Source organism: Biomphalaria glabrata, chromosome 4 (genome assembly GCF_947242115.1).
Source record: "Biomphalaria glabrata chromosome 4, xgBioGlab47.1, whole genome shotgun sequence".
Taxonomy (NCBI): domain Eukaryota; kingdom Metazoa; phylum Mollusca; class Gastropoda; family Planorbidae; genus Biomphalaria; species Biomphalaria glabrata.
The window spans coordinates 2105840-2117060 of NC_074714.1; the positions used below are offsets into that span (position 1 = coordinate 2105840).

Consider the following 11221-nt stretch of genomic DNA (forward strand, 5'->3'; position numbering starts at 1 on the left):
CAAATTCTGCCCGTCTCAAGACGAAACCAAAACCAGTGACTCATTTGCATCCATTGTCTTCCGAGACAGAAGGAGCCATATACTATTCTGAAAGTCGAGGCAAGTAATAAGAATAAGCTGAACAGTTGATGAGGGGTTACACTGTGAAACAATAAGATTTGTATAACCTATTTTGAGCCTATATGTCTGGGAAAGTTGGACACTGAAAGACGAGTCTGAAAGAATATAATTCAAACCTTTGAGAGTAAATGCTACAGAAAAAATGCTGAGGATCAGAAACAAGGAAAGGGGGACCCTTTACAAGTCAACAATCTGGCTCCTTTACAAGTCAACAATCTGGCTCCTTTACAAGTCAACAATCTGGCTCCTTTACAAGTCAACAATCTGGCTGGCAAAAAGGAGGAACTCTCCAATACAGGTGAGATGAAATTTGTAGCCTGGTGAGAGAAAAAGATGTCTCGTGGACTTATAATTACGGAACATCTTGTGTAATTAAATTATGCACCTGTCTCTCTCGTTGGCTCTGCCAATGCTAATATTGTCTAAGGTTCAGATAGTGTCTCTGTAATCTCCTTCTGAATGGCTCCTCCTTGTACTTCTTTAAATTTAGAAAACGCCAGATATTTAGGATACAATATTAAAGATAAAAAAAAAAATTTGCTTATATGAGCTATGACTTAGATAACATGCTAGAACAGACACTCCCAATCCAGGCGCTGTTCCTCAAGGGGCCTTTACATAATAAACGGCGTGTGCCGCACGGTTAGCCTGGTATAGAAAAGGAAAATGGCGGGGGTATTAGTGTACGTGGCCTCTTGCCAGGAGTCTGACCCACCCCCCAGACAAAAGTGTACACTGTTCTCATTCAGGCCGGTGAGAGGGAACTCTTGTTCACTTTTTCTGGCCCAGAGTTCCAAGAGCCGAAGGCTCAACTCTACCTGACAGTTTCAAGAAGAACAGACACTTCTGTAGACATAGAATACAAAAAAAGTAAAAAAGGTTTAGCAGTTTTCACAAAACCTTGCTTTACTATTACTAAGTCAAGAAGGACAAACTATATTACTTCTTCTTTTCAAATGTGTATTACATAAGACTTCAAAGAAATTTGTGATGAGATTTAATTAAAAGCCTCAAGAGGAATATTGTCAATAAAAGGTCATAAGAACATATAGGTCTTGTGAAGACCTTCCTGCAACAAGCTTTTACTTTTTTTTTTAAGACTTCCTGTTCGTGGCGTATCTAGAGGTCCGAGTGGCTTGACCTTTTTAGTTGCCCTGCATTTTGACATCATATGAGATTATGGCGTAATATTTAATGTGAAAACAAATTTCGGACACTCTTTTGGAGCCCTCCTGCTTCCTGTGATGAACTACCTGTACACCAAGCATTTAAAAGGTTGATGAAATGACTAGGAGACATTACGTAGTGTGGGAAGAGATAGGACTGGGGCCATCAGGTAGGCAGATGACTTGAGGAGCCCAGGCCAGCAGAGCAACAAATGTTCTTGTATTTACACATAGAATGCAGATCTAGATCTAGTGTACATTCTAGTGCAGATTACTTTCTCTCTTATCTTATAAATTAAAAATGTTGCTATGAAAATTCTGATAATTCTGATTCATGCATGACGCAACAGAATTTATTTTTATTCACTAATCACTAAAACAGCATAAATTACTATCTTATCTTATATAATACAGACGTTACTTCAAAAAAAAGATGATTACGTCCTACGCGTCATGCATTTAGTCATGCATATTAACCAATGACTTAAATTCAGCCAAGTCACTGGTTTTCCTGGCTAGCTCAGGCAACCCATTCCATGCTCTAATAGCACTAGGGAAGAAGGAGTATTTGTACAAATTTGTCCTAGCATACGGGACGAGGAGTGTGCTTTTATCTTTGTGTCTTTCAGAGTATTTTATTTCGTTTTTGAATTTGAAGATTCAGTGTTTTATGTATAATTGCTACTTTACTTTTGAGCCTTCTGTCCTGAAGGCTTTCTAAATTTAGTGATTTTACTAAAGGTGTTACTCTAGTCTAGAGTGTATAATCTAGTGCAGATTACTTTCTCTCTTATCTTATAAATTAAAAATGTTCCTATAAAAATACTAACAATTCTTCTGATTCCTGCATGACGCAACAGAATTTATTTTTATTCACTAATCACTAAAACAGCATAAAATTACTATAGTGTCAATAGATCTAAATCGGTTCTATATTTTGATTCCAAATGATATTAGTGTGAAGATCGGGATATCCAAATCTAGGTTTTTAAAAGGTTTGGTAAATTGAGAAATTTGTTAAGAAAAATTAAATTATTATAGTACCAGTATGTATATCTAGAATGAAGTGTGTGACAGTGGTAGAGATGTAAGTTAAGATGTACTTGATATCTAAGTTTCAAAAATATATTCTTGTAAGAATTATGCGTTTTTGCATTACCATTTTTCAAATGCACCATAATTAGGTATGTATTTGGACAGTTTCTGCAAAACTGGTTACACTCAATAAAAATACATGTTTTCATTCTTTGATTTTTAATGTATTCACCACTTAATGGAAAGTGAAACTTGTGTGAGAGAATGTTAGCGTTGTTAACTTAATAAATAAATAAAATAAATTAGACACAATAGGAGGCGTGGTGGCTGAGCGGTAAAGCAGTTTCCTTCTGAACAAGGTCTTGGGTTCAAATCCTGGAATCTTAAATTTAGGGATCCCTGGGGGACTCAGAGTCCACCCAGCTCTAATGGGTACCTGACATTAGTTGGGCTAAAGTAAAGATGGTTAGTTAGTTGTGCTGGTCACCTTAGGTCGATTTGACAGATTGCTCCGATTGGGGGCCCCGCAATTTTTATTAAGCATATCACTATCAGTCATGCTCTTGTCACAGGCTTTTAAAGCTGTAGACCATAAAGGGTTAACATATTTAGCGTAGGCCTATCATACATACTATTGACATAAATTTAATTAACCCACATGCACCTATTGCCTTTTGAGTTACTTCCTATGCATGTTATAAAACAAATGTTGGTATAATGAACTAATTAATAGTTGTTATTGAAACAAAACGAAAAATAGAAAAAGAGACTCACTAGCCTCCATTAACTTAGGCCACGCAATCATTAAGGCCTTTCTGGGTCACATGACACCCTCGTTAACTGTGCGCCACAGAAACAAGGTCTTTACATTATCCACCCTATAGACCACATGGTCTGAAAGGGGACTTTACTTTATTAGACACAACAATAAAATTCTAAAAAATTAAAAAAAAAACACCCTCAGACTTAACACTAACACATTAAAAAGAATGTTTTTATTGAATACATTTATTTATTTACACCTAACAAATAATGAATGCAGATATTCAGAATGCTCACTACTCAGGAGCATGAGACTTGCCAACTATGAATGAGATTTCAAGGCAGCAATCAATACAGAATAAGTTGGATAATGATATCAAAACTTTCAAAACTTGAAGTGAACCAGTGAAAAGGAGTAATTATCATAATTAATCCCAAAAATCTTTTCACATAAATCTAACACAATTGATAAATATCATTCTTTTGAACTTCTCATCAAGAATAGTGTCCAATGATCACATCTCACTATTGTAACACCACACTGCATTCAAATGTTTTTAGATTACAATTTCTGTATCTCCAATTTCATCATCTGAAGGGAGACTACTCAATTCAATTTTAGTATAGTCAGGATCCACCAGGGGGAGACCTTCTCTTTCTCTTCTTTCCAACTCCAAAAATGCTTCACGATGACTCCAATCTCTCAATCTGAAATGAATAATTAAAATTCTCTTACACATGGTTGTTTGTAAAATGTTTTACATGTTTCGGATGTTCCTTCAGAGTTGAAGATAATTACTTCCTAGTCCAAACCTCCCGCAGGACGACGGGGGATGGTAGCGGGCAGGGTTTGAACCCGGGACCATCGATAAATCTGAACGACAGTCCAGCGTGCAAACCGCACGACCAGGCAGCCATCCATAGGGTAAAACATAGGGTACTCCTAACAATATCATTCTATACACATTATGTCAAACAAGAAATACAAAACCAGGTGGCTCATATCAAGAAAAACAAGCACAATATAATATTTTAAAAAATTCTTTAAAAAATCAAAGCTTATAGTAACTCTTTATCTCCGCAACTATTTTCCACGTTCTGACAGAATTGTTCATTTTTCTCATTTGGATATTCTACCTTGTTATCATTAAACTTTAATGACATTTTTGTTTGTAATTAGAAAATGTTACTTTCGGTATAGAATTATTGGAGAATGCATGCTCTTTTTATGTAACACAAATTAAAGTTTATAAAAACAAACATTAATTTAATTTAAAGGTATCAAATTAACGATGGTATCGTTAATTAGGAGAGAAATACTTAAGTGTATCATAAGTTTGGATCAGTCATATAATTTAATTTGTAATAGATCTAGACAAACAATAATTAATCTGTGCAATTAGAAATAGTTTTACCAATTGTTTTTGTTAAGTGCGATTTCATGCTTTTAGCTTTCTATGATACGCCATAAAGGGGGAAAAAGAAGGGGGTATCTGAATCATTGCTTTTTAAATGTATTTTTTTAAAAAGTGAGCGACCTGAATTTGAACTCGAGAGATAAGGTCTTATCAGCCTCCCCAAGCCAATATGGTAACTACAGGGTCAGGGACTGCTTTTGAAAATTGATTTTATAGTTATTTAAATTTTTTTTTCCTACAAACAATAAAGGGGACTAATTCAACTTATACCACCTCATCAGTTAAGGGAAATTTATTTCCTTGTTTGAGATACAATACAAAACAATTAATTACCAATAGTTAATAAAATAATTGGTTGATTTTGTAAAATTGATTTTTGTGTTGGCCTGTAAAAGAAATAATTGTGCAAAATTTCAGCTTGATCCGAGATTGAAGGTGGGAGAAATAACATGGACTGACAAAGAGAGTTGATATAAGCTTTGTAAAAATAAATTAAATGGAATATTGATGGCCTCCATTATATAAGCAAGCTACAAGATGGCTGCCTGCTCGCGCGGGTTGTGCGCTGGACTGTCGTTCGGACTTATGGATGGTCTCGGGTTCAAACCCTGCGCGCTTCCATCCCCCATCGTCCTGTGGGAGGTTCGGACTAGGAAGTAAATTATCTTAAACTCTGAAGGAGCATCCAAAACATGGATAACATTTTATAAACAATATGCACTGTATTCAATTCCCAAGAAACATGACTACGCAGACCAGCTGGGACCTGCATATTTTGCCACATTACATACAAAGCAAGCATCAACAGGGTTCCAGTCTTTACTTTTATGGGAATAATGCCTTGCAGAGAGCGTTACCCCTGAACATTTAAATTCACTTCTACCAGGCTAAATATACTTACAATCTTCAGCTACAAGTTATTTCTATTGCATGTGAACTATTTGATTCCAATCTGTACACTTACTTGTAATCAGGCATATATGCTAGAATAAATCCTCCCCAGCATACACCAAGACTAATGCAAGCAAACATTATCATATGGTACAGAAACCAATCTTTGTCACGGTTACCCGGTTCATAACCATAGGATACATAATTCTGAAAAATGAAAAAAAAAAAAAACAAATAACAATTAGAAATAAACCAGTGAAAACTTACAATGAACAGAACAGTAGACATATCATTAAATCGTTGATATTGAAGAAGTGCATAGCTACGGATTGGAAGCCAGGGGAGCTTGATCTTTTTAGGGGCCCTTGCATTTCAACATAAGACATGAGATAATGTACTTAATAAATATATGTATAATTTCCAATTGGTACACTATATAAGTTATATTAATAAAAATTTAAAAAAAAATCATTAAGACTCCTTCATTGAATAATACCATTGTTTATTGCACAAGTGACAAATTAAAATTCATATTGCCTCACATCCTGCTTTTCTATGCAGGAAAGGAATCTATAACATCATCTAGATCAATGCTGATGAACGCTGTCCAGTATTTTTGACTCCACGTAAATAGCAAGATTACACGGCAGTGGCCTAATATTTAATGTGAAAAATTTTTAGGACATTCATTTGAGGGTCCCCCTCAAGTGGGGGCCCAGAGGATTTTTGAATTTGGACTCCACTCCTCCCACCCTAGCTACGCCACTGTATTGAAACTGAATAATACCATTGGACTCAGTTATACTATATAAGTGATTCATATCTATGGCCCAAGGTAAAACTTGTCAAGCAGAGAAAACAAAACTAAATGTATTAGAACTGTATAGAAATAGAGGAATGTGGAATATCCTTTCTGAAGTTCTGCCTAACAATTTAAGATGCATTGAATAAAAGAGTAAACAAGAAAAACATCAAAAATACTTAAAAACTACAAAGTTCTGTAATAAGTGTAATTGTATCAATTACTTAGGATCAGTCATGTAATTATATGTATGATTGACCTAGTTATAATAAATCTGTGCAATTAGAAATATTTTTACCAAGTGTTTTTGTTTAGATTTTAGCTTTCTCAATGCGCTATGATCCTATCACTTGCCAGTAACAATTGTGAAGGGTGGGGGTGGGGTGGGGGGGGGGGGTGTAAGAATGGGGTATCTTGGTGAATGTTTACATCACATTTTTAAAATGTAAAAATGTTCACTCAGGGCTCGAGAGTCCTACATCTACATCTGTACGATTTCTTTCCTCTGTTCAAGACACCTAACAAAATAATTAATTACAAATAGTTAATAAACTAAATTATTATTTTTTTTGATACTTGTGTCGTCAGGTAAAAGAAATAATTGTGCGAAATTTCAGCTTAATCCAAGATTGGGGAAATAACGTGACAAAACTTTTTACCATACAGACAGAGTGAGTTGTAATAAGTTTTATCAAGACTGCAGTGCTGAACACTGCCAGATGTCAGTATTATTATCCAATACGACTTTATTTGAATGGTTTATGCTCAAGTAAATATTAGTGTGAATGCTCCATTTTTCTTTTAAACATTTCTGACATATTTTGTTTTGTTTTACTTTAAATAACAATGTACACCTTAGGGTCAAAGTTGACATTATGTAAATTCCTAGTTTTTACCTGTGCCGGAAGAAAGAGAGTGGATCTGGACTGAGTACTATATTTATGAAAAGATTTAGTGCCGTTAATGCAGATTAAATTTTGAAAATATTTATTTAATGATGATAAATAAATAGTCTTGTAAAATCTAGATTATTCTTGCTAGATCTACTAAAACAAATGCAGATTAAGATTTTAAAAAATAAAACAAATTATAATGATTTATAAATTATTCTAGATTGTTAGTTCCGTTTGTTTGTAAAATTTATATATTTTTTTTTAATGTTCTGTCATATTTTTGAACATAATTACATCCTAGCCCAAACCTTCGGAGGACGACGGGATGGCAGTGTGCAGGTTTCGAACCTGGGACCAAGAACACCTCTGAACTAAAGTCCAGAACACATACCACATGAGCAGGCTATACATAATACTGTATTCAGGGGTGCCACCCATGAGACCAAGTAAACCCTGAAACCAGAATTTCCAAATTTTACAAACCCTGAAATCATAAACCCCAAACTTTACCAACCCTGAAACGTACCGCATTTACAATTTAAGCACCAAAATTTTACGAAAGAAGAACAGTATTAAATTACTACCTAGATCTGTATCATAATATGCCCCCCATGTTTTAAATATGTAATTAGTAAGCCTATCATTATAATAAATAGAGTTTGTGTGTATTTATTGATAAAGCTTGTAATACAAGTAAAGAGGATTTAGTACAATTTTATATTAACAATGTTTGTACACCCCCCCCCCCCCTCCAAACAGTTATTTTAAATGATGTTTCTCTCTTAACATTTTTTCCCTCATTATTCATTTGAAGCAGCCTACTTTAATCTACATTGATAGAACTGATTCCATCAATGTACATGCATGGACCTGTAAATCTATTGAATCAAGATAAAATTGATTTGAGATTTAGTCCAGATCTACTCCAAAATGAACATTTAGATTTAGTTTCTAATATTTAAATGTAGACCTAGATGGCTAGAATGTGCTGGACTGCTTATACATAATTATAATTTATTTGTATAAATCTATTGACCAATCGATCTATTTTTTCTAGCCTCTAAGTCTTCAGGCGAACGCAAACTTACTGATCTAAAAACGATGTAAATATCCTAAATCTAGAACCTACTTCTATAATACTCTAGACCAATATAGCTCTAGACTAGTCTAGACATAGGCTAAGGCTCTATGTCTATATGGAACCTATACAAATATTAAAATATAAAACATGGAAAGAAAAAAATATATAATTTCTCACTCTTGAATTTTTTTTTCTTTCTATTTCTAGATCTAGATCTAGGACTAGCCGCTAGGTACGCGAGTAGATCTAGACTATTCTAGACTATATCTATACTAAATACAAGACTTTACAGTCTAGATCAGAGCTAGATTGATCATAGAAATAGATCTAGACTCTAAATCGAGCCGATTCGAGGCGCGTTCCGTAGATCTAGAAATTCTATATAGATCTAGAATCTAGAATGTTTACACTTTTTTGTCACTTAAAAAAAAAAAACTGTACCGGTAAATAAAGCTTAGTGCGCATGCAAAGTGAATTCGTGAGACTTTAGACTGGTAGATTTTGTTTAAAAATGGCGGCTCGCGCGATCGAAACTAACAAACTAAAATTAACGGGGGAAAATGACCAGAAATTTTGAAAAAATCTAAATTAACTAAAACCCTGGATTTTATCAAAATTGTAGAAGGCAAACCCGGAGGGGGGAAAATTGGACCCCTCAAAACCCGGATTTCAGGGTTATTCCGGAAAAGTGGCACCCCTGACTGTATTATTAATCTATATAATACAAGTGTAAGTGAAAGTCAATCAAAATATTTTAACAGTGACTTCAGTACAGCCCATATTAGCAGCCCATTTAGTCAATTAGAGATGTGTGGTCATATGGCATAACAGAAAGGGGGCAGGAGGGTGATTTAGCCAAAATCAAAATAGGTGGGGAGAGGGTCACTCTCCTGACAAAAAAAAATCTAGCTGTCTTCTTTTTGCTCACCCCCCTGTTGACATTGTGTATATATGTATGTTTTTTTATATCTATAATTATTCCCCTTGGCAAAGAGGTTCATATCATAATGACATCATTTCTCTTCTATGGTCCCTTCTAGGGCTTAGGCCACCAATCAGCTCCCTCCTTATATCTCAGCTTTGGGCGAGTCTCTTCAAGATGTCAGTTTATTAATAAAATAAGAGACTCATTGAATGTATCCAGCATTGGTTATTGGCATCACTTATAGCGTTTAGTGTTATCTAGAGTAACAATAAATAAGCTAACAAGTGATAGAGAGCGTGCGAAAGTAAAAGTGAATACTGATATTCTATTTTAAGTGATCACATAATATGTCTATGTCACAGTCTTAGTTGACATTGCATGATCTAAAGTTCACGTCATGTTAAGAGTTTGAAAGACACGTGGAATTCCTGATGTAGAAAACAGGAAGTAGAAAGAATAAAGTTGACTTTGAGTTCAGTCAAGTCAAGTCAAGTCACTAAGGTCTTGCTACCGGTCCAGGAAGGTTGGACGTTGCTTCCTGGACTGGTGTATATATATGTATATAGCATGAAAGTTGATGGACTAGTGATTGTTGATTAATAATATTTGAGAGTTGATTTCATCATGTGCTTATTGAATATTAAAGTATTATTCGTATTTCAATGGATATCTATAGTTGAAGCTCCAGTGTCACTAGTAGTAATTGTTCTTATTGTTACCCGCTGAGATGCGGACGTGATTTGTAACTGACATTATACATGGGATACTTTTGATACCGCTGTTATGCGGATAGGATTGTTTATTATTTCTTGACTTGTAGCACTAACAAGGAGTGCAGTATATTATTATTATTATTATTGTAGTAAAATAAACTTCATGTTTGTCTGCTGAAACGGACTTAGGTCAGTTTATACTATTTGTCTTGTCACATGTCAAAAGCACCTCAGGAAGCAAGAACTCAGTATTACACGACATTCGCATTCTGCAACCTTACACCATTAAACCTGCCATTCACAGTCAAGTAGAATAAACATACCATTGTTCTCGAAAGAAAGAAAAGTCTTATGAATAATAAAAGAAAAAATTGCTTGCTTGGAATGAGATCACGGTACTAAAAGTAGAGAAAAGAGGAAGAGCTATAGCACTTTCATTAATAGAAAATTGTGAATCACAGATTTGAGAGAAGGTACTTGAAGAACTAGAGCTGTCAGGTCTTAACGGTCAGGAACATTTTTTATATTATCAGGAAGTTATTAGACAAGAACTTGGCTAAAAAACAAAACACCTGCAGACCAGCTAAAAGCAGAATGTACTGCACTACCCCTGGCATCAATTATAAAGTGCAATTATTTTATAAACAGAGAAGGGTGATGTCAAGCTTGGTCTATAGATCTTAATAAATATATTACAGATGTTACTTTAAAAAAAGAAGATAATTATGTCCCACCCATTTCGTATCAATCTAGAATCTAGATCTACTAGTACTAGAATTAACTAGACCTACCTATCTAGTTAATCTAGAATTCTAGTCATGCATGTTTTGTTAAAACAACTTGAAATAAAGTTTAAAATAATTCTGTAGAGTGTATCTATAACTGAGTATAATCTAGATCTAGATGATGATGATAGAGTCAGAGTTGATAGATCTAGTGTGGCTAGTCAATCTAGATGACAAAAGAAGTCGATTGTTTTCCTGGCTGATATCATAATCAGATTCAGGCAACCCATTGACTGAGCCCATTGGAATCCAATCTCTAATGGCACTAGCAAAGAAGAGCACTATGTACAAATGTGGTCTAGCGTATGGCCATAACCATATAGATCTAAATTCTTGGTTTGATTTGTTGTTCTTGTAAATTCATTGTGTACGTTTTTAGTTTACCTCTTCAGTGTCAGAAGTATCTTTGAATTTTTCGGTCAACTTTTTTAATTCCTCTGACTTCTCCATCGGTTGCACAACTGCACCAACATCTTTTTTCTTTTCTGATGTAGAAATAGAAGCTTTATGCTTCAGCAGTGGAAATATCAATGAACGAAAGGACTTATTATTGACAAGTGTTTGTAAGGCCCGACCTTGTCGGCCGACCGACCTCAACAAAGTCGCCATGTTTGAAACGAAGAACTCTTC

General features: G+C 34.8%; 1 protein-coding gene across 1 annotated transcript; it reads right to left on the minus strand.

Moving 5' to 3' along the window:
* Positions 1-3294: 3294 nt before the first annotated feature.
* Positions 3295-11221, minus strand: LOC106056108 (NADH dehydrogenase [ubiquinone] 1 beta subcomplex subunit 11, mitochondrial-like). Its single transcript, XM_056027656.1, has 3 exons — positions 10976-11221; positions 5466-5599; positions 3295-3791 (listed from the first exon to the last, which is right to left on the minus strand). Exons 1-3 carry the CDS (start codon positions 11198-11200, stop codon positions 3641-3643), a joined length of 510 nt encoding a protein of 169 aa, XP_055883631.1. The 5' UTR covers positions 11201-11221; the 3' UTR covers positions 3295-3640.